At 39.6% G+C, this 24,338-nt stretch overlaps 1 protein-coding gene across 5 annotated transcripts in view; it reads left to right on the top strand.

The window, feature by feature from the left end:
* Positions 1-24,057, top strand: part of GNE (glucosamine (UDP-N-acetyl)-2-epimerase/N-acetylmannosamine kinase) — a 54,870-nt gene extending 30,813 nt beyond the window's left edge. For 3 of the 5 annotated variants that reach the window (XR_016510559.1, XR_016510561.1, XR_016510562.1), the window contains 10 exons: positions 2,967-3,119; positions 5,218-5,430; positions 8,757-8,844; positions 9,576-9,786; positions 12,054-12,183; positions 12,534-12,755; positions 14,597-14,779; positions 17,595-17,711; positions 18,840-19,128; positions 23,607-24,057. Coding sequence is in view for 1 of the 5 variants with exons in the window: in XM_090274423.1 (XP_090130549.1) it covers positions 2,967-3,119; positions 5,218-5,430; positions 8,757-8,844; positions 9,576-9,786; positions 12,054-12,183; positions 12,534-12,755; positions 14,597-14,779; positions 17,595-17,711; positions 18,840-19,075 (1,553 nt within the window). In the remaining 4 variants the exon portion in view is untranslated. Of the gene's footprint in view, positions 1-2,966; positions 3,120-5,217; positions 5,431-8,756; positions 8,845-9,575; positions 9,787-12,053; positions 12,184-12,533; positions 12,756-14,596; positions 14,780-17,594; positions 17,712-18,839; positions 20,962-23,606 lie in introns of those variants that run through there. The other 2 variants (XR_016510560.1, XM_090274423.1) reach the window with 2 other exon arrangements.
* The last annotated feature ends 281 nt before the right edge of the window (positions 24,058-24,338 follow it).

Below are 24,338 nucleotides of genomic sequence, written 5' to 3'. Positions count from 1 at the left end.
TTAATGTCTTTCTTACATGATTGTTGGAATACTCAGATGAGATAATGAATGTTGGAAGTGGTTAGTAAGCCATAAGTACTTATAAAAAGGAATTATGATGATTATTATTGAAAGCAAAAGTCATAGTTGCACCATTAGAGTTTGTTATCTCTGTAAATAAGCCTTAAGGTCTGAATCCTTCAATGTTCAATGATCTAGCTTCCTAGAATTTCATTTGGTTAGTTTATAGTGAGAGTACTATTTAGAGGACAGATCAGGGTAAATCATCTGAGTAGGTATTTAGGACTCTCCTTTTAAAGAGGTAGATCTATTGAATAATGAAGTTAATGAATACATTGATTTGATGGTTGTGTATATTTTAAATCAGATCACATTAAAACAGGAAATGGATTGGGCTTTTCTACTAAGTTAATCCATTCTATATATTTCTTATTCTTAGACAGATTTGTAGTTATTAAAGAACCTGTCTAGATAATGCTGGTGGAACAAACTTGTCTCTTTAGTCTCTTTTTGTATGCTTCTAAGTAAACATTCTTTCATTCTGTTCTGATTATACTGTTAGCTCTGTATGTGTTCTACAAAACTGGATTTTTGAAAAACTTGTAATGAATAGAAAATAATCCTTATAAAGCAGAATGCAGCAAGCTTGTAGTTATAGGGCTTAAAGTTCTATTTGGAACCATTTGAGCAGTTTCTTTATGAAAAGAAAGATAACAAAATAGTAAAAACTAGACTGAAAAAAAAAAAAACCAGTATATGTGTTGGGGGGAAGAGAATGGGGAGGAGTCCAGACTACCTACCCCTGGCAGTAATGCATTGTGCAGTCTGTACTTGCTGCTTCTCATACTGATCACACTGCTTATAAATAGGAAGAATAAGTGTTGGGTAGGCCACTCAGAACATGTAACATTGTAACCAGAACATAATAAATAACAGTCCTGATAAAAATATTAGCAAAGTTAAAAAGACATGTTAAATTCCCAATAATGAAAGAAATGCCACAGTAAATACAGAACTTCAACACAAAACAAAATGTTGGTACTTTAATGGAAGGGCTGAAGCTGCTGAGTTCTGGAGATAAAGACAGAGTGATAATGTCAGACGTTGTGCATCGAGAAGCACCTGTAGGCTTTGTACAAGACGTATTATTGCCAGTGATGGGTGGCTCCAATTCATTGTCCTGTGTGTTCTTTTTCACTTTTTTTTTTTTTTTAAGACATCTAGTGTTTGCTCTTTTGCCATCCTTTTATCAAGGAACTGGCTCCATATATAATCTTAGGTTACACAGTGCAATCCTGCTGCATTTGCATTATATGGCTGTTTTCTGTATAGTGCAGATGTTTCTTAGTCACACTTAACGGAGAAGATAAATGAGAAGTAGAAAGCTCTCATGGGATTTTAAACTGCTGTGACTTTTCTTCCTCTTCACCTTCCACTTGCCCCTTAGCAATAAGTTGTAGCAATAACTTATACAGAATGGTCCTCTGCATGGGACTGCCAAATTCTATAACGTCCTCACCCTAAAGAAAAATTGCCAGTCCCTCCTCCACCAGCACCAAAAGCCACAGAGGTCAGAGACACAGGTATTCCACAGCTTGTTGTGTACATGTATGTTAAGGTTATTTGTATCCAGCCGTGGGGAATCATGTACGAATAACTCAACTACTACATTAAAGGCTGACATCATTCTTTGATTTACCAGTCACAGATGGGCTAATTCACATTATAGCAATGTGCATTATAGCGGGACCAAATGTATCATATCCTTTATCTCTTTTATCGCTGTTTTTCCTCCCCATAGTTTCTAATGGCCCTGATCTCCATCTAGTGACTTACCTAAATTTATGTTGATCCCATCTTTCTAAGACTTCTGTTTCTGATAGATTATTTTAGGCCTTTAGATCTTTTTCCTACTGTGCACACAAATTTAATAATTATATCCCCCCAAACCCAGTTTAGAACATAATATAGGATAATTTTTTAACTAAAATTTTGGAACCTATAGTCTTTTGAATCAAATACTACTGAAGATTCTTAGTAAAAATTATGTTACCATTAAATCATAAAAAATAACTTCTACTGTTTGAATTTGGAAATTAAGGATAAACATAGTGTAATAAAGTTGGTCATTAAAATAAATATCACAAAGAAATATATTCTCATTAAAAATAAGCAAGCAGAGTTCAGTTTCAGTGTTGTGGGATAATATAGGCCGTGTTGATCAATATTTTGTTTCTTTGGCATAGCACTGTCCATCTGAACGATTTACACTTTCAATCTTTGCTGAGGACCTGTCCCCGGGATCCTGGCATGGGGATAAGTGAAGCCTTTCAAGTGCTTTGAACAGGGTTAGAAATACTGGCCATTTGTGGAATCTGGTGGGTGATGGTATGGGGATACTCCTACGTATTTATTTGAAATATATTTGGGGCTTGTTCAATCTCTAACTGCCCTGATTTGCAACATATTCATTGGTATTGCTGATAATTCATTAGCTACACTAGTTAGAAATTGGGAAGATTCGCGTTTTTCTAATGCTGTGAGAAATTTTGGATTTGAAACAGTGGACTGTAGTGTCTGCTACTTAAAGTTATATATTTTATTTGTGGTAGCAAGCACCTTTGTAAAATGTTATGCTTGCTGAATCCTTAGACTTGCTATAAGTTCTTATCATTTGAACCTAATTTAGATGACCTACTAAAAATGTAACAAACTTTTTCATTAGCATTTAAAACAACTTTATTTATTTATTTACTTTAGGAAAGAGGGGAAGGGAGGGAGAAAGAGAGGGAGAGAAACATCAATGTGTGGTTGCCTCTCATGCACCCCCAACTGGGGACCTGGCCTGCAACCCAGGCACATGCCCTGACTAGCAACCGAACTGGGGTCTGCCTTTTGGAATTTGCTTTTTCCTCCTTTGAGATTCTTAACTAATGAAGCAATGTGGTTTGATTTTCTTTAAACAGGTGATGATGTAAAACCTAAAGATTACATTGTTGCTCTACAGCACCCCGTGACCACTGACATTAAGCATTCCATTAAAATGTTTGAGTTAACATTGGATGCACTTATCTCATTTAACAAGAGGACCCTAGTTCTGTTTCCAAATATTGATGCAGGTAATTGGACTTGGAAATGAAAGTATGCCACTTACCTTTCCAGTTGTATGTTTCTCTTATGTCTTCTTTTGACTGCCATTCTTATATTGCTCATTTTGTATTAAAGGCTGCTCTATTCTGAAATGTGTTCCAGTTTTCAAAGCATCACCAATTTTTGCAGTAGATTGACGAGGTTGTGATGTTTTTGTCAAGTCTAGTAGAAATTTAATAGGAAATAAATACTAAAAAAAAGACAAAAAAAAAAAAAACTTCCTAATCCCCATTCTAATTTTATGTTAAATCTCTTCCCCCCAATTTGCACTAGTAAGAAAATGCAGTAGATAAGAGACAAACCTTAGAGGTTGAAAGAGTATCTTTAAGAAAGTAATGACACCACTAACCACAGTAAAATAGCCATTATTATTATTTCTTGTTCTCTTATCATATTATCTGTACCTTAAAGTAATCTTGAGCTTAAATAATTCAGATCTAGAGTCCCTAGTTGATCGTCAAGCCTGCCTGATAGATCACCTACTGGTGGATGGTGCTGTAGGCTTTGGTGCTAGTGAGACTTTAACCATGTTAATGGGGATATGAGATACAAATGAGAAATGCCAGAGCGGGGCCTGACACCAAGGGATTGTCAAATATTGGTTATTATTAGCTGACACCACTCATTGCTGAGCTCTTAAGCACTTTGTGGTAAAAGAGGCAGGACCCCTTTGCTGCAATGTCCTGATGTCACCATCTTTCTCGGAAAGAATCCCTGTCTTAGTGTCTCTTGAATAATCTTTATTGTTAGGGGAAACAAAGTAGGGTGTTAACTGAGGGGGAAAAAATTAAGAACATATAACCCAGATTTTGTCCAGGTAATTTATCAGTACTTCAAAAATCTTAACATTTATTCTTTTATAAACCTTTAAACTTTTATATATAAATATTTTAATGTAATTTTACATCTCTCTTGTTCAGTATTCATTGTCAATGATACTCTGTAATATATTTTCCTAATTGTATATACTTTACATTAGAAATATTTTTCCCCTCTGAAAATAAAGGGTCCCGGGAATGCCTAAATCATGACTGCTACTCACCTCTCCTTCTCACAGAGTTTTTGATAAAATATACACAAGGAACAATAGGGAAATAAGAATCAAGGCATCACTTTCTCATCTGCTAGTGCCCAGTTCCCCAATGTAGAACTCTCTGGAAAACAGGATTAGTACCCATGGTTTAGGCTTAAGCCATAGAGAAGCCTTCAGCTGAGCCCAAATCTGACTCTTGGAATAGTAGCGCCTTCTGGCATTCCATGCACTACAATAATTATAGGTGGTGACTGGCATGCTCTAGCAGGGGAGAAGTGGCCTGGCCTGCGCTAAGGAATTAGACCCTGAGTCTATTACTTATCTCTCCAGATAGAGAAGGTTAAACTGAGAGAGAACACTGCACTCCCAGCTTCTGTTAAATCAGTAGCTGCTGCCCACTGGTGCATGCAGTGTGGTTGCTGTCCTGCCTTCTAACCAACCAGATGAGCAACTTTGTCTCCCCTGGTAGCTAGGAAAGGGTGAGCAGAGCTGCATGCAGAGAGGCATTAAATGTTGCCTCTCCCTCATATATCTCTAGCATTTTTTTAAATCATGCATTTAAAATAAGATGCCAGCCACAGTATCAGAATCTATCCATATTTTCTTGGAGCCTAGTCCACATCAGTGGGAGTGCTGTCTCATTGAGCTGTTGTCTGCTTGGTGTGTAGAGCCTGAGACCTTCCCATTGAGGAACTCCCAGCTTCAGAGATAGAGACCGCTGGCCTGTCTTGAACCTCTTAATTGTTTAAGGTGAAGGCTTTTACTGGAGCACTAATAAAAGGTATTTGCTTTGCTGAATGCTATTTGGAAAGTCCTAACTTCTGCTGTTTAAAGTTTCTAGATGAGCTGAAGTAGAGAGCTGACTGGATAATTTAGATATTCATCACTCATGAAAAAGTCAGCAGTTAAAATGACTGTTTCTTCAATAACTGTTAGGAGTCTCTATAGGAAGATTTCTTTAAGTGGGGCTACACTTGCCAGTGAAAATTGCTTATCATAAACTGTGTAACAATTGGTTCTTTTCATTTTCACAGGGAGCAAAGAGATGGTTCGAGTGATGCGGAAGAAAGGCATTGAGCACCATCCTAATTTCCGTGCAGTTAAACATGTCCCGTTTGACCAGTTTATACAGTTGGTTGCTCATGCTGGTTGTATGATTGGGAACAGCAGTTGTGGAGTACGAGAGGTTGGAGCTTTTGGAACACCTGTGATCAATCTAGGAACACGTCAGATTGGAAGAGAAACAGGTATCTACCTTTGCCTATATTTCAACTCACTAGGCTTAACACAAATGTATGAATTATTACAAGGTGTGCAAGTATTATCAACATGTAAGTGAATGAAGTTAATGACCAGTTGTAGCCTAAAATCTATAAATAGCACACAGTGATTACCAATTTTTTTTTAGGGCTCTTCTTACATTTTTTTAGCCTTTTTTTAAAGGTTTTATTTATTTATTTTTAGAGAGAGGAGAAGGGAGGGAGAAAGAGAGGGAGAGAAACACTGATTTGTGAGAGATACATTGATTCGTTGCCCCTCGCACGCCCCCAGCTGGGGACCTAGCCTTCAACCCAGGCATGTGCTCTGACTTGGAATCGAACCAGCAACCTTTTGGTTCACAAACCAGCACTTAATCCACTGAACCACACCAGCCAGGGCTCTATTTACATTTTTATTGTCTTTATAATATCAGTTAGAGCTGAGGGTTTCTTAGTTAATTGTGGTATTTAATAGCTGTGTTTAAGAGAGAATGTAGTTGAATGTGTTATCAGTATATGAATGCTAATCTTTCATTTTCTGGCCCTAGTACAGTCCTTTTAGTCCATACTTTAGAGCATGGCAATTCTAAGGAAGATGCCCCCTTAACTAAAGTATAGGTAGGGTTATTATTAATGAATCTGCTAACTGAGTTTATCCTATTATTAACATTAGTCCAAGTTCTAATACTATCTACATGCAAATATATTTCTGTAGCTAATGGGAAAATGTATGTGGTTCATAGAAAAAGAACTGGACTAGAATCAAGGAGATTACTTCCAGCTCTTTCTCCTGTTCTTCATAATTGCCACCCTAACTTTGTATTATCTTTAGAGTTTCATTCCCAAAGTATTATTTTGTTTCCTACTTCACAGAGAAAATGGAAGCCATCATATGAAAATTCTTTGGGGGGCGGGGGGGTAAAAAAGGTGACGGGATTAAGAAGTACAAACAGGTAGTTACAGAATAGTCATGGGGATGTAAATTATAGCATAAGGAATGGAGTAGCCAAAGAACATATATGTATGACCCATGGACATAGACAATGGTGTGGGGATTGCCTGAGGGAGAGGGGTTGGATAGAGGGGAGCAAAGGGGGGGAAACTGTAATAGCATAAACAATAAAATATTTTATTCTTTCAACTTAATTAATTCATTAAGAAAATAATAAGCACCTACTGTGTGCTAGGCACTGCAATTCAGGAGTAAACTAGTCTAAAAATGGCTGAGCTGTCATGTAACTTCCATTCTAGTGGGAAGAGAGATCGATGATAGACAAAAAAATAATAATTCCGGTTGTGTGCTGTCCAGATTATAATACAAGGTAATGTGTGGGCTACATTAGATTGGATAAGAGAAGGCCTCTTTTAGGAGATGACACTTAAAGCTGAGATATGAATGACAAGGAATTAGCTATATGAAGATCAGGGAGAAGCAGAGGAAAAAACCACTGTGGAGACCCTAAGAAAGGAACAAGCTTAATGTATCTGAGAAACAGAAGGGTCAGTGCAGCTGTAGAGTACTGGGCAAGAAGAGTGGATACAAGATGATGTTAGAGGAGGAGGTAGATCTAAGCCAGGGTAAATAATTTGGTTTTCTTTCTAAGTATGTTAGAAAGCCATTTAACACAGTATTTTCCTGTGTTTTGGAAAGATCATCTGGCAGCTATTTGGAGAGTGGAATGTGGTGGCAGGAGTGGAAGCAGGGAGACAAGTTAAGAGGCTTTCAGTTCATGTGAGAGATGATAGTGGCTCAGACTATGTGGTAGTATTACAGGTGCAGAAATGTTCGATTTGGGGTTTGTTGAAGTACTTGCTGTTACTTGGATATGAGCTGTGAAAGGAAGAAAGGAATCAACAGTAACTCCTGAATCAGGTGTACTCTTTCCTGATATGCGGGAAACTGAGGAAGGAGCATATTTGGGAGGGGTGGAATTAAGAGTTCTCTAATGGCCATGTAAAGTTTGAGAAGCCTATTAGATATCAAAGTGAAGATTGCCTCTAAGCAGCTAGATAGTTCCAGGGAGAGTTAGAGTTGAAGATATAAGAGGGATTGGCATATGGGATGGTATTTAGCTAAGCTATCAGTTCAGCTGCTTTAACAGAAACACCCCAAAATAATAGTGCCTTAAATAAGTTAGATTTTTTTTTGTTTGTTTCTTACTGGTATGGTAGAGACTTAGTCTCTATCTATCTTGCTGCCAAGTTCACATTTTAGCCATTGGGAAGGGAGGAAGGGGAAGATGTCCTTCCCTTTTAAAAGCATAACATGGAAGGTACAAATATTTCTTTACACATCCTATCAGAACATAGTCACATGGCCACATCTAGCTGCAAGGGAGGCTGAAGAGTATATTCTTTTAGCTATATAAACTAGTAAATTCTGTTACTAGTTCAGGGAAAGGATATTGAGAATAATGGCATTCTGTTAGAGATGATATTTAAAACCAAGGGACCAAATGAAATTACCCAGGGAGAACATATAAATAGGGAAAAGAATGGAGCCCAGCACCAGTCGTAGGAGCTCGTCAACATTTAGTTCTGGTGAGGAAGGGAAAGCCCATCAAGGAAGAGTGAAAAGGAAAACAATGAAGTTGGAGAAAACCAGGAGTGTGGTATCATTAAAGCCCAGAAAAGAGTGTCTCCAGAAGATGGTATTGAAGATGGAAGGAAATATGCAACATTTTTGTCATATCGTGCTTTATTATTTCAAGAAAGGTAAAAATGCAAGTGAAACACAAAAAAAGATTTGTGCAATGTCTAGGGAAGGTGCTGTGACTGATCGAATGTGTCAAAAGTGGTTTGCAAAGTTTCGTGCAGATTTCTTGCTGGATGATGCTCCACAGTTGGGTAGACCAGTTGAAGTTGATAGTGATCAAATTGAGACATTAATTGAGAACAATTAATGTTATACCATGTGGGAGACAGCCGACATACTAAAAATATCCATTATCAATTAAGTTACTGGTAAAAATGAAAAATATGTCTTTTGTTTTACAGAAAAAAAACCTTACAGACTTTTTGGCCAACCCAATAGATTAATCCACCTTACTTTTTCAATAAATATACAAAACTTAATTCATTTTCTTTGGTAATGAAGGACCCTAGTTCCCTTAAGTATTTGCTATATGGAAATCTTGCTGAGAGTGCTTTGAAAGGTATACAGTAGCAACATTGATGTCTCTCTAAAAGAAGAAGACTTATTTGAAGTCCTCTGGGTTTCAGGGATAATTATGAGCATAACACATTGCTAATTTCTTTACTCTTTGGATATTGCCACTTCTGAATCATTGTATTGTGTCACTGGATTTACCTAGGGGAGAATGTCCTTCATGTCCGGGATGCTGATACCCAAGACAAAATATTGCAAGCGCTGCACCTTCAGTTTGGTAAACAGTACCCTTGGTGAGTACATCCCTCTTTTTAAAAGCACTTTAAAAGAGGAGCTGCCTTGGGTACCATTTCCAAGCTGTGATCACTGTTTCACCGTCCTAACAGGGCTCCCTGGTGGTGGGACAAAGCTTGCTAACATACCCGTATTATTCTACCAAGGGTTCTGAAGGAGAATAAATTTTTTATTTGTCTCAATTAACATAGCTATAAAATACTTCTTTAGCCTACTTTGAATTTCCGTAAGTATTAGAAAATAATATAACTGATTTTCTTTTAAAATAGTTTAGTTCAGCATTTTAATTTAGACTGTCCTCCTTTCTATTTCCAATTAATGAGATTTTCCTGTATTTGAATGTTTTTTCCTGAAAATAACTTTTCCCCCATGAAGGTAAAGATACAAACTAAAAAACAAAAACAAAAACAAAAAAAAATCATTGTCTCAAACTATGTTACATTCTGAAATTGGCTTAAGAAAGACGTTTTTTCTTTGTTAATACGGGCACTTATTTAATGGTATCTCAGGCTGGGAAACAGTTGTACTTCAGTCAACAATGGAATTAAACAATGCATGAGTGATAAAAAGCTACTTATTTACTATGTGCTGAAGAGATCAAGATGTTGTTATTTTAAAAGGAAAAAGTACAAACTATTACCTCAGGTCTGAGATTCCATTAATACCATGTCCTCAATGTCATTTAGCTTGTAAGAGAGAAGAATTTAATTTGACTTTTTGGATATTGCAGTTCAAAGATATATGGTGACGGAAATGCTGTTCCAAGGATTTTGAAGTTTCTCAAATCTATTGATCTTCAAGAGCCACTACAAAAGAAATTCTGCTTTCCTCCTGTGAAGGACAATATCTCTCAAGACATTGACCATATTCTTGAAACTCTGAGTGCTTTGGCTGTTGATCTCGGTGGGACGAACCTCCGAGTTGCAATAGTTAGCATGAAGGTAAAAGAACTCCTAAGGTCTTAATTTTCTATCTCATACAAGTAATTAATTTTATAAAAGTATGGTTGGCAGGTAGGACTAGAAACACACATGAAAGCTTGTAATCATTTGCCCACGGTATTCTTTTTTGATCCATTACAATGTTTGTCTCATTATTTCACTAATTATTAACATTTCAAAGAAGTAAAATTCTCAGGGAAGCCAAGTGAGGACACTTGAGTTGACAGTGGGAGACCCCCAGGCTCAAGAGGGCTTTTGCCACCCAGGAGACCTGAAATTCTGTACTTGGTCAACAGCATGGATTGTGGAGTATGTTGATTACTTCCTACCTGGGGAGGTGTGCGCGAATGTGAGGGGGAGTGTATCTCCTCGACACCATGATTTTGGCTGAGTATAGCATGCCTTCAATCCCTTAACCAACCCATCACTGCAGTGTTGACAGAAGATGAAAGAGCCTTCATAAAAACACCAAAGTGCCCATGTTAAAATGCTCTCTAATGCTTTAACAAGAAAAATCTTTGTTTGAAATACTGTCAATATATAGTTTCAGGAGTTCATTAGAAATAGCAAAGATTTTAAACACAGAGTTATTTAGGTCAGTAAAGAAAAGCAAACCAAAATATAATATTTTTAAGAGAAGCCAAAAGACCTTCTTTATTAATACACTTTGCAAAGTATTAATAGAATATTTTCCTCCATAAGATATATCCCATATCAGTGGCCAACGCCTCTTATGGTAAAAATTCTAGAGGCATTATTACTACAATCAAGAGGAAAGGAACGATTTCTATAACATTATTGGATGTAATTTTGGAAGTTATGAAGGGTATAAAGCATGGAACAAACAACAAAATGGATGTATGTGGACAGGGTAAAATAAAAAATGTTATAGGCAATGTGAATAAACAAATGTTATAGAATTAATAAGACAGTTGAGTAAAATGGCTAAATGTGATAAATATATAAATACAAATAACCTTCTATTTATATAAAATTGTAGGCAAAGATTTTAGTTTTCCTTTAGGTGTTTGTTAACCCTGATTGCACAATAGCATTATCTGGAAGCTTTAGAAAACATATACAGATACCTGGCTCCCACACCAGACTGATTAAATTGGAATCTCTGGGGGTGGAGGCCAGGGACCAATATTTTGTTCAAAGCTGCCCAGATAAGAAGTGAAGGCTGAGAATCACAACTTTGGATTATTTTTAATGGCAGTCATTAGTGACAACTTTAACCTTCGTAAATGTATAAAACTCCATTAATAACAGAAGAATGCAAGAAGAGATCCTATTCAAAACAATGCAACAAAAGCTTCGAGGAATAATCTAAACCAGACAACTATGTGTCCTATATAAAGAAAATTATAAAACTTCACTGTAAAATGTAAAGGCTTGAAAAATATCCTGATGGGAATGCTGTTTTTTAAATGTCAGCACTTTCCAAATTGAATTATAAATTTAACATAATTTTTAAAAGTTTAATAACATTATTGTGAAATTTACTTAAAATAATGCCCAAGTGAAAAGAACATAGAAAAATTTTTAAAAGAATAATTAGTCCTGGCTGGTGTGGCTCAGTGGATTGAGCGCCAGCCTGTGAACCTAAAGGTCGCTGGTTCAATTCCCAGTCAGGGCACATGCTTGGGTTGTGGGCCAGGTCCCCAGCTGGGGGTGTGCAAGAGGCAACTGGTTGATGTATCACATTGATGTTTCTCTCCCTCCCTTCCCCTCTCTAAAACTAAATAATAAAAAATAAATTCTTTGAAAAAAAATAATTAGGAGGGACTATTCCTGATTGGTATTAAAATTTAACACAAGATACAGTAATTTAAGCATCATGGTATCATACAATTATTGGCTTCAGTTATGGGAGATGATTAAAGCTTAAGTACTTAGGATATTTACTTAGTTGCCTCAGTATTTAACCAGGGAAAATCTGTCAACCTGCAAGAGTAAAATATGACCTTTAAGACTCAGATTAGCCAACATTGACCTTATGCTTAAGAGAGGGGCCTATCTGGTTGGCCCTGGAGTTGTCATTGCTCCGATAGCCCTATGCCAGAAGGGCTTCTCAGGAAATGGCGTGGGTGAATCCTAGGGCTGGCCCGAGCCAGGCGGTGACTCCCTTCTGAAGCAGTCATCTAAATCTGTAGTACCAGCCTATGGCAGTGTGTGACTTACCATGAAAAAGGCCCAAAGACTCACTGTGTGTGCTCCTTAGCTAAGACCAGTGAAACACATGGTGTTGTTTCTTTCTCTTTTAGGGTGAAATAGTTAAGAAGTATACTCAGTTCAATCCTAAAACTTATGAAGAGAGGATTAATTTAATCCTACAGATGTGTGTAGAAGCTGCAGCAGAAGCTGTAAAACTGAACTGCAGAATTTTGGGAGTAGGTAAGATTATGAAGTACATATCCAAGAAATGTTCATTTTTATGCACAAAATGTACTGAGTTCCACTGCAGGACTGAACACCGCACCGCCCTGTATATGGATGACTCCAGGTGCTATCTGTGGGCCCCGAGCAAGAGGTCTTCCCAGGACAGCGGCAAGCATCGATAGGACTGTATAGATGGGAGCTACAGATTTAGTTCAAAACTGCTTGTCATTTTCTTGCAGTCCTTGGTAATGTTTGTCTTAGGATATGTAGGCTGAATTAACATGTGCTCCAAGACTCCAAAGCTGGCATACTTTTCTAAGATTGCTAATTAGAATTATTTCCCTTGTGTTTGTGGTGGAGCTCAGGTGTTTCCACAGGTGGCCGTGTAAATCCTCGGGAAGGAGTTGTGCTGCATTCAACCAAACTGATTCAAGAATGGAACTCTGTGGACCTCAGGACTCCCCTGTCTGACACTTTGCATCTGCCCGTGTGGGTAGACAATGATGGCAACTGTGCCGCCATGGCGGAAAGGAAATTTGGCCAAGGAAAGGGCCTGGAGAACTTTGTGACACTTATCACAGGCACAGGTAAAGGAGAGAAGGCTGCTTCTGGAGCTAGAGTGTGCATTGGGGCACACCTTTAACCCTCTGACGGGCAGTTTACAGCTGGGCTTTAGCCTGAAGGCGAGCCGCACGAGAGAGCTGAGGGTCTGCTCAGGTCCTTTCTGAGCATGTAAGTGGCCTTCTAAAAGCTTCTCGTTCCCCAGCTTTTCCTGCCAGTCTTTTTGGTTAGTATATCGTTTGCCCCCACTGTTACCCATTTCCCTAAGGAGCAGACTAATTAATATATTCTGCCTTCAGTGTTTTTGACAAGTACAAGTACACCTTGGGCAGCCCCCTGAACCCTGGGAGAGTTCTGAGGTAGGTGAGATAAAGCCAAGCCCTTTGAGCTGGTCTAAACAGACCACCACAATTCTTTGAGAATAAGGTTAGTTTAGCTCCCCCTAGTGATGCCACCTGGACTAGGAATGTGCACTGCTGTTCAAGGCCACTGCCAGTTTGTGGGGAGGAGAAGGTGATGATGGGACCAGAAAATGCCAGAAAGCTCTTACTAATTTTCAGTTGTTTTTCTTTTGAGTTAAGCATTCCCCCTGGTTGTTGCAAACTGTTTGGTTAGTTTTCAGAGTTCCAAAAAAGTTGATTCTGATATTTTTTTGCCAGTTTACTTATTGCTTTAGTGGAGGGATGGACTTTTGGAGTCTCCTCCTCTGCCATTTTTGCTGCCGTCCCAGTTTGTTTTTTAAATGAGGAAACAGCCTCTGCTCATACATGGCCAAGCCAGCATTTGATCCTAGATATGCCGAACTTCAAAACTCATGTGTTCTTAAATTCTACATTGTACTACCTCCCCGCTAAGCTCATATACTTCTTCTCTGTGTGTGGGACACAGTTTTAGCAAGCTTGGCTGTCATTTCCTGCCGCAGAGCAGTTAATGAGCTGCCAATGAGAGGGGCGGGGGTGGAGGAGTAGATACCACAAGAAGTAATAGGCAGTAGGAAAACTAAAAAGCAGAGTCTGCTAAGGCAAGATGCCCTTTACTCCTTAATGACTCTAGAACTCTGTAACAAGACAGCCATTGATATTCATAATTACTGAAGCATAGATTTTTAGGCATGATGGTATTAAGAAGAGGCAAAATCTTATTTCATACTGTTTAAGAAAGCAGGAGGTATCTGATACCTTAGAAAAATTGTCTTCCCCAGAGCAGGGCCTAAGACAGGAATTTAGGTGTAGGCATTTTATTTGGGCAGTGACCCTGAGAGGCAGGAGTGAGGGAGTGGGCAGGAGTGAGGGAGTGGGCAGGAGTGAGGGAGTCGGCAGAGTGGGACAGAGGAGAAGAGCCATTAGAGGATACATTATCAAAGTTGCCTTGAGGGCAGTGGGGCCTGAAATCTACCAAAACCTCCCCAAAAGCCTGCAGAATACCATCCAGTATTGTCCACTTGGATCTGCTGGCTCCTGTCTTGCCTTGGTTGAGGGTTGCATCTGGGCACTGTGTTTACATGGCTGACTAAGCTCTCTGGTGTTGGAGAAAGCCTTGGTGAGAGCAGTGGGCAGTGTGGACTTGAGGTGGTACAGTCAGCATAAGGTGAGGCTGGGCTTGCACAGGCCTGTTCTCTACAGCTGTGGTTGAAATCACGCCGAGCCAAGCAGACACAACACAGGGTATCAGAGGATCTGCTAAAATTATTTCCGTCCAAAATGATTCCAAATAAAGTTTTGGTACTTAGTAAGTTTCAGCTATCTAGGAATTAAGCATTATATAGGACCTCATGTTCTAAGGCTTCTCTTAACAGATGAGGCATTGCCATATCAGTTTTCTGTTTCAAATGAAGAGCCACCTCAACGATTGCTGTTTCTCACTATAGGAATTGGTGGAGGAATCATCCATCAGCATGAATTGATCCACGGAAGCTCCTTCTGTGCGGCAGAACTTGGCCATCTCATTGTGTCTCTAGATGGGCCTGATTGTTCCTGTGGAAGCCATGGCTGTATTGAAGCGTATGCTTCTGGAATGGCCTTGCAGAAGGAAGCAAAAAAGCTACATGATGGTTGGTTTCTTTCTCCTGAGGAACTAAATAGCCAAATGGTAGAAAAGTATTTCAAAGCAGATATTCTGGAGAGCGGAACAGTGAAGCCAGAACTTTTAACCTTTTCTCTGACTAGAAGAAAAGGAGGCTCTCATACTGAAGCTCCAGTCTCCTTGGTCCTGACCTATATTAACATTCTTCCTCTCCAGTGATGGAAATGGACAGAGGCTCCGGGATAGTGGGGAAGATTTCTTTCATTTTTGTTTTCCCATCCCCTAGCACAGGATAGGTACTTAATGCACATTTTAATGAATTAATTGGAGGAACATATTACACTTCTTGAACTCTAAAAGCTCTATTTGAATTAAAGCTGTTTCTGGATGTTATCAAAGTCAGGATGGTTTCAGTCTAAAGCACAAGGGAGTCATTTAATATCATGACATAATGTCTCCAGTGTAGTGATGATGGCCAAGAAATGCTTATAAGGACGCCAGTGTTCCCTCCCACTCTCTCCATACAGTGAAAGGAGAATTAGGGTACTGTTCTCAGAGGTCAAGGGTCAGAGGGTAAACAGAACTAATGAGGCAAGTTTGGATGAGCAAAGGAACATGTCCAAGCTTGGGAAAGAGTGGTGTCAATGCATGAAGGGCAGAGTATAATGTAAGAGGTAAGACAGAATCAGCAGTAATGGAGAAACCACTGAAAAATTTTAGGGGTCCCAGGCTGATGTGGCTCAATGGATGGAGTACCAGCTTGCGAACCAAAGGGTCGCTGGTTCAGTTCCCAGTCAGGGCACATGCCTGGGTTGTGGGCCAGCTTGGGGGCATGCAAGAGGCAACTGAGCAATGTTTCTCTTGCACATCAATGTTTCTCTCCCTCTCTGCCTCCCTCCTTTCCCCCCTTTCTAAAAATAAATTTTTAAAAAGAAAAATTTTAGGGGAAAGATACAGTCAGATCTGAATTTTAGATTCTTCACTGAACTGTAACTTTTTGTTTTCTGGGAAGAAAATGGTAGTTGAATGGAGGGTGCCTTTAAATGGGACAGTTCTATAGTGGCTTCCAATTTTCTGGTTCGACAAGTTAGGGTTGGGAATGTAAGATGAGGAACAGGTTTTGATGGCAGAGGGACAGCCATATGCAGGTGGAAATGCATAGGAGGCAGCTGGCTCCAGGGGTGTGATGCTCAGGATGACTAGGCTCGAGGGAGGGAGGGATCTGGGAATCAGCATTGAAGTGGTAGTTAAAGCTCTGAAAGAGATTTGGAATGAGGCAAGAGTCAAGAATGGAATCCTGCAAAACGGCATTTGAGGATGGGAGGAAAACCAGGGAAGGGTCAAGTCACAGAAGCCGAAAAGGGAAGAGTGTTTCAGGGAGGGTGTAGTAGGTAGTGTCAAATGCTGCGTATAAGTAAGAGAAAATCAGAAGCGTTCGCTGGCTTTGGCCATGAAGACATTATTTGAAGCCCTGAAAAGTGTTTTTCACACTTGATTTTATCATCACTCCCCACAATGAGCCTGTTTAGGTGTTTTTTTTCTAATTATCTCACCTTGTGAAACTAATACCACTGATGTTTTCTGTTTACGTACTGTCTATATAAAAACTTTTTTTTTTTGCCCCCAAGAATCAACTTTTCCCTTTAGGGGAAAATGCCTATCTTAAAGTTCAGTCAGACAGTGGGGGCCGAATCCTAACCACACTGAGGGAAGAAGTGGACTCTGTCAGCATGTACTGATGGAAAGGAGACAGTGGGAATGGAAGCTAAGACTGAGAAGGAGGCAGATCAGTCTGGGCTGATGACTGGTACAGGGAGGGGCAGAAAGGCAAGGACTACAGATAACAAATCCCTACTTATTACAGTATTCCCTCACTTATCGCGGGTATTACATTCTAGATCACCACCACCCCGCAATAGGTGAAAATCCACAAAGTAGGAACCTTCCATTTTAGTATTTATATATATTTTAAGGCTTTATAAACCCTTCCCACATACTTATAAACCGTTTCCAGTCCCTTATTAACCTTTCCCACTCCCTCATTAACCTTTTCCACACTTTTATAAACACTACTTATGTTCTTAAACATATTCTACACTTAAACCTACGTAACTTTAACAACATACGTATACAGCACCGCAAAATCCCACGATATAGCGAAAAATCCACAATAAATAATTAAATATATTTTTTAAAGTCCTGCGACAGTGAGGCCGCGATAAGTGAACCACGATATAGAGAGGGACTACTGTATTTAGCATTTACTTTGGCCCACACTTAACTAAGTACTTTATGGTCCATTATGTCACTTAGTCCCTAAAATAATCCTGCTAGGGTACATTTTATTATATTATTACCCAGTCTCCCAGAGAAGAGAAACGTGGAGGTGATGGGACATGGGCGGGTTTTGTGCAGCTTGTAATGACAACTGGCAGCTGAACCAGGTGTGTCTGTTCCTTAGGCGCTGTGCATTCCTGCCACAGGGTGTGCGGCATTGGCAAGTAAGGCCACGTTGCATTTGGGCTGGATAGGGAAGGAGATGAACACAGAGGAGTCTGATAGTTTAGGCGAGGGCAACACTTCAAGGACACTGCTTCACGTGAAAGTGAGAAGTGCGGGAGCTAGAGGGGTGAGCAGGAGGTTCTGGTCAGAACTGAGGATTTTCCAGTTAGGGCAATGTATATGGATGTTTATGAATGATGAGCTTTGCAAATGTGAAAAGAAAATATTGTCTTCCTACTTGGGGGCTCGCTGCCCCCTGGCATAATTGTAAACTTGGCCTCCCCACAGGGCTGCCACAGCTCATTAACTACTGCTTCTCCTTCTTACCTCTGCTCAAACAGAAGACCTGCTCTTGGTGGAAGGGATGTCAGTACCAAAAGATGAAGCTGTGGGTGCACTCCATCTTATCCAAGCTGCGAAACTTGGCAATGTGAAGGCCCAGAGCATCTTGAGAACAGGTGAGTGTCAGCTCCTGGCAGCTCTACCACAGGGGGACAGGCCCTCAGACCACCCAGGGCTTCCTCAGATGCCCAGCTTCCCTCAGGACTGGCACTTTGGAGGGTTTATTCAGAGGTATGTTTCCTGCCTACTGAGAGAAAAAAAGGGAATTGCCTTCAAGGTATTTGGCAGCATTGCCTTTTAAAGTTTTTTTTTGTTGTTGTTGTTGTTTAGTTTTACAACTATGATAAAATGACCTGTTTATTTTATAGGACATTTAGAGAAATATGAGAGGAAGGATGTGTCAAAGAGTTTTACTTCTCAGAGGTATCAACTACTAACATTTCCTTCCAGTATTTCTATTTTTTTAATCGTCGTCGTCGGCAGCCATCCGTCTCGAGAGACGATGGTGTAGCTTCTCAAGAGTCTATCTGCACCACCGAGAATGGCTGTGCAGTCCGACTCGGGAGTGACACGGTATCTGTCTCCTCCCGTGTCGAATCGACATCTTGCGATGACGCTGGAGTGTCCTCTCCAGTGAAGCTGAAGCTACAGAGCCTGGGCAGGGTGATATGGAGGGTCTGCTGTTGCCCATGCAGCAGACCTCCCCTCTCTTCGCAGCTGAAGGGTCCAAGGGAAAGACGGAGTCAATACAGCTTGGCTTCAGGTGCGCCGCAGGAGTTGCCGGTGTTGACTACAACGTCGAACCGCCTTAGGGACTCCGGCTCCAGATTTTCTGTCGGGGTTTACTCCCTTAGCCTTTCCCCTGAAGAGGTATGCCGCAAGGCAGCGGAGGTTTTTTGGAGTCAGAGTTTTCCTTCTCTGATGTGCCCTGACTGGAAGATCGAACCAGCGACACTTAGCTCGCAGGCCGACGCTCAATCCACTGAGCCAAACCAGCCAGGGTCATTTTTTTTTAATAGTTGAGGTCATATAGTACAGTATATGCAGTTTTATACCCAGCTTTTTTCTTTTCAAAGTATCCCATGATCATTTTCTTCTATTGGGAATAAATCATGAACAGCTTTAAAAGTACTGCTTCTGGTTATAAGGTGTGAATGTTCCTGGCTGCTGGCTCTTTTCCACCTTCCCCTTAGGCACTTTTGATTTGGTTCCCTTCCTGAAACTTCTTTGTTGTTTTCCTGTAGCTGGAACAGCTTTGGGTCTTGGGGTTGTGAACATCCTCCACACTGTGAATCCTTCCCTTGTGATCCTCTCTGGAATCCTAGCCAGTCACTACATCCACACTGTCAAAGACGTCATCCGCCAGCAAGCCTTGCCCTCGGTTCAGGACGTGGACGTGGTGGTTTCAGATCTGGTGGATCCTGCCCTGCTCGGTGCCGCCAGCATGGTCCTGGACTACACAACCCGCAGGATCTACTAGGCTTCCCAATAGTGGACATGGACCGAAACGCAAGAGCTCCTTAACAGAATCAGGTCATCTTTTAGATGTGTATTTCTTAAAAAGCAAATTTGATTATTTAAATTTGATATTTAGCAGGTGACTTTGGCAGAGAAGTCTGTGCTTTTAGACTCCTCTTCCAAAGTCACCTTTCCCAACCCCCATTTTTGTAGACGCTGCTCTTTCTTGGGTCATTTCAGCTCAAACCCTACAAATACCACTCAGTTTTCTGTGCCAAAAGGAGCTGCAATAGCCTTTGGCCTCTGCCTGCTAGATGTGCCGCTCAGACCTGCAGGCCTTGCTTGGGAATGTGACCTTGATACTGGAGTTTGGATTAATCCTTCCTCCTGACCCTATACTTAAGATGGCAAAAAGGGATCTAGTCAGGAAACAGAAGGAAATCTCACCATGAAACGCTTAAGTGAACTTTTTAAAGTGCCCAGTTTGAAAAACTTCTATATATGCACCTATGAAACAATTACCACAATCATGACATTGGACACAACTGTCACCCCCCACCCTGCCCTGCAAAGTTACTTGTTACTATTCTCATAGAACCTTGAGAAACTTTAGACCAGGGATCTGAATTACAGTGGCCTTAGTGACCTTGGGCTTATCTTCTTAAGGACAGCTGAGAAGCCACTAGGATTTACAGCCTCTGAAAGGAGATTAACTGTCCCAAAGGATTTTTGCTGATAAGTAGACACCTCTCCCTTCAGTAACTTTTCATACTACATTGAATATGGCCCTGGAGTGTCTATTAAGATAAACTGTGTGTCAGACCTAGAGCCCACATCTGTGAACGTGGTTTCTGGCTAAGATTCCATGCTTTCGCTGCTGTCAAGATACAAAGGCCAAGGTTCTTGCTGTCAATTGCAACCTGGAAGAAAAACTAACAGCCACCATTTATTAAGTGCCTACTGTGTGCCAGGCTCTGAATTAGGTCCACCTTAATACATTATTCTAAATTTTCACAACCTGTGACATAGGTGTTTTAGTTCTCAGTTTATAGACCTTCCAACTGTCTTAGTGTTTAAACATACCTAAAGCTATGTCTTTAGTGGATCTGAGACAGGGTTTGATCCCAGATCCCTCTGCTTTTTCTGCTAAGCCACACAACCTCTCATATCAAAAATTTTCAAAATGTGAATGTACTCTTTACTGCAGACTATCAAAAGCTTTATTTAATAAGAATATCTCATTAGTAATGACTTGGTTTATCCACTATCTGTAAGAAGCTAATTTAATCAAATATTCAATGCTGTGTACATTTTGCCAGTATAGGATTTAGACTAGTGATAGGTTTTATGGATACTTTTTTAGATAATCTAAAAAAACATATGCATTATGTTTTTCAGATTAAGAGAACCTCATGGTTTCTACAATATAGTTTCAGTATTAGTATATAAAATAAAGTGAAGGAATCAATATTACATTTGTACTTCCTTCCTGATGCGTTAATATAAAAGGATAGGTTGGCTGATTCTTAGAACTCTACCAGCCCTGAAATAATCTCCAGGTTCTGGTTCTTGTTGAAACATTCCTGGTGGTTCCTGGGAGGGAAGTTAGTCTGCTCGGCCATCAGTGTCTGAGGCAAGATGGTATACTGTGAAGGGGCATCAGTTGTTACTTGGTGAAATCTGTAACCACTCTGTACACCAGACAACTGCATTGCTACCCAAATATATGAAGGATGATGGTACTGAACCTAAAACCAAATCTTACTTTTTATTAAGTTCATAGGAAGACTAATATATTCCAACATAATTATTACATATGGTTAATAATCAATCTTAACTTATTTTAATGTAAATATTTTTGTTACTGAGCCAAATTCTAAAGAAAAAATAAATATATTTCCTTGCGGGGATCCTAGCACTTTTGTTTTGTTCTTAAATTAACTCACTAGTTAAAAGCATTTCCCTTCCCAGAAGAGATTTATATTGTTGCATTGCTTACTTTTTGAAGGTCATGTAACTTCTTTAAGGCATCTAATATTGATTTAACAAACAAAAAAACCCTTTGATAATATAAAGAATTATGTAATATTTTACAGAATTTTTTCTTGTGACAAGAACTTCTAAGATCTACTCTCAGCAACGTTCAAATACGTGATAATCATGCTATATATTACATCCCATGAATTACTTATTTTATAACTGGAAATTTGTCCCTTTTGGCTCTCTTCACCCATTTCACTACCATCCACTGTCCCCCTTCTGGCAACCATCAATCCATTTTCTGTATATATGAGCTTGGTTTATTGTGTGTGTGTGTGTGTGTTTTAAGGTTCCACAGGTGAGATCAGACAGTACCTGTCTTTCTCTAATTTATTTCACTTAGCATAATACCCTGAAGGTCCATCGATGTTGTTGCAAATGGCAAGATTGCATTTTTATGGATGAATAATCCATTACACACACACACCACCACCACCACCCACCCACCCACCCACCCAAATTTCTTTCTCTGTTCATCTGTTGATGGACACTTAGATTGTTTCCATATCTTGGCTATTGTAAATAATGAGGCAAACACAGGGTGCATGTATCTTTTAAGGGTTTTTGTTTTCTTCAAATACTCAGAAGCAGAACTGCTGGGTCTTACGATTGCTGTTTTTAATTTTTTGAGGCAACTCTGTACTGTTTTCCACAGTGGCTGCACCACTTTACATTCTCACCAACAGTGCATGGGGTTCTTTGCTCCACATCCTTGCTAACACTCTTGTTTCTTGTCTTTTTGATAACAGCTCTTCTAACAGGTGTGAGGTTTTGATTTTGCATTTCCCTGATTAGTGACATTGAGCATCTTTTTATGTACCTGTTGGCCATCTGTATGTCTCCTTTGGAAAAATATTTATTCAGATTCTCTGTCCATTTTTTAATCATATTGGGTTTGTTTTTTTTTTGCTATTGAATTGTATGAGTTCTTTATACCTAAATTTGGATATTAACTCTTATCAGATATGATTTGCAGATATTTTCTCCCATTCAGTAGGATGCCCTTTTATCTTCTTGATGGTTTCCTTTGCCATGTGGAAGCTTTTAAGTTTGGATTGTAGTTCCCCCGTGTTTAGTTTTGCTTTTGTGGTCTTTGATTTTGGGTCAAATCCAAAAAGTCATCACTGAGACAGATGTCAAGGAGCTTACTACTGCCTGCTTTCTAGTTCTGTGGTTTCAAGTCTTACATTCAAGTCATTAATCCATTTTGAGTTAATTTTTGTGGTGTATAGTTTAAGATCATGGTCGTTTCATTCTTTTGTATAAGGCTCTCCAGTTTTCTTGATTGTATACTCTTGGCTCCTTTGTTGTAAATTATTTGACCATATATGTGTAGGTTTATTTCTGGGCTTTCTATTCTGTTCCATTAATGTGTCTATTTTTATGCCAGTACCATACTGTTTTGATTACAATGGCTTTGTAATATAGTCGGAAATCAGGAAGCGTGATGTCTCCAGCTTTCTTCTTTCTCAAGACCACTTTGGCTATTCAGGATCTTTGGTGGTTCCATGTAAATTTTAGAATTGTTCTATATCTGTGGAAAAAAATGCCAGTGGAATTTTGATAGGAATTTCATTGAATCTGAAAGAATGCTTTGAGTAGTGTGGACACTTTAACATTAATTCCTTCAGTCCATGAGCACAGAATATTTTGCCATTTATTTGTCTTCAGCTTCTTTCACCAACTTGATAGTTTTCGATGTATAGGTCTTTTACCACCTTGATTAAATTTATTCCTAGGTATTTTATTCTTTTTAATGCATTTGTAAATGGGATTGTTTTCTTCTCTGGTAGTTCATTATTAATGGAAACACAGTTCTGTATATTGATTTTGTACCTGCAACTTTACTGAATTCATTTATTCTAACTTTTTTGGTGGAGCCTTTAGGGTTTTCTGTACATATCATGTCATTTGCAAGTAGTGACAGTTTTAGTTATTCCTTTCCAATTTAGATTCCTTTTATTTATTTTCTTGCCAGATTGTTCTATGAATTCCAGTACTATGTTAACATTTAAAATTTGACATAAAAAAGCAAAGTGGGTCCAGGAAACAGGTTTGAAACTAAGTGCTGAGCACTCAGAGTCCCTGGGACCAACTCCCTCCTTTTTATGTAGCCCCATGTGGGTAATGGAGGTTTTAGAAGCAATCCTTGTCACAAACTACCTCAAAATTTGAGGCTTAAACAGTAATTGTTTTCTCTCATGGTTTCTATGGGTCAGAAATTTGGAAAGACTCTACTTGGCAATCCTGATGCAGTGTCTGATGTACTTAGTCAGTGCCTAGAGCTGGGATACTAGGAACTGGCCAAGCATCTCTCTCTGCTTGTGGTTTCAGGGTCTCTCCATGTGGGCTGGTTTAAGCTTCTTCACAGCCTCAGGGTGGCAGAGCTTTCTTACATGGTGGCTAGAGGACTACCAGAGCTTGTGTGTTCCAATAAGCCAGCTGCAAACTGCATTGCCTTTTATGACCTAGCCTTGGAAGTCACATAGCATTACTTTTGTCATATTATCCAGTCACCTCTAGATCTGAGGAATGTTAAGAGACTTTACTGACATTTTACAACTGTCACATCCACTTCAAGAAGCCCATTTGGTATGGGAGTCAAGACCAGTCCAGATGACACCACCAAGATAATACCAAAAGGTAAAGTGCCTCACACAGAGGGCCACAGGAGCTCAGGGGAGGGAGTAAGGGAAGGCATTGTGGAAGTGGCCTTTGAGCTAGTTCCTAAATGGATTTTGACATTTTAAAAATTGATTTGAGGGAGAAAGAAACATTGATTTGTTGTCCCACCTCTCTACATTCACTGGTTGCTTCTTCGGTGTGCCCTTCCCAGGGATGGAACTGCAAACTTGGTGTTTCAGATGATGCTCTTATCAACTGAGCTATCCGACTAGTGCTGGAGTTGGAGATTTTGAATGACATTAGCAAGACCCAAAATTAACAAATGGCTGGTGAACAACAGTGAGTGCATGCTTGATTGCAATCTGGGTTGGCTAAGGGGAAGAAATGAGCAAAGGCCAGAATTGTGCGCAAGGTCAAGGAATGTTCAAGCTTGGAAAGGGGGAGGCAAACAGAAATGAAGGTTCCTCTCTATTTCACGCATAATTACAACATAGGAGAGATAGTGGACTTTCCTTCTTGGCAATGGCAAGACCTACCCTGCCTGAGTGTGGTATTACAGTTTACATCAATCTCCAACTTGGAAATAATATCAGGTCACTATAAGCAGATTTCTGAAATAT

The sequence above is a fragment of the Furipterus horrens genome, unplaced genomic scaffold (genome assembly GCF_987537825.1).
Source record: "Furipterus horrens unplaced genomic scaffold, mFurHor1.1.pri manual_scaffold_4, whole genome shotgun sequence".
NCBI classification, from domain to species: domain Eukaryota; kingdom Metazoa; phylum Chordata; class Mammalia; order Chiroptera; family Furipteridae; genus Furipterus; species Furipterus horrens.
This window is presented reverse-complemented; position numbering and strand designations above follow the sequence as displayed.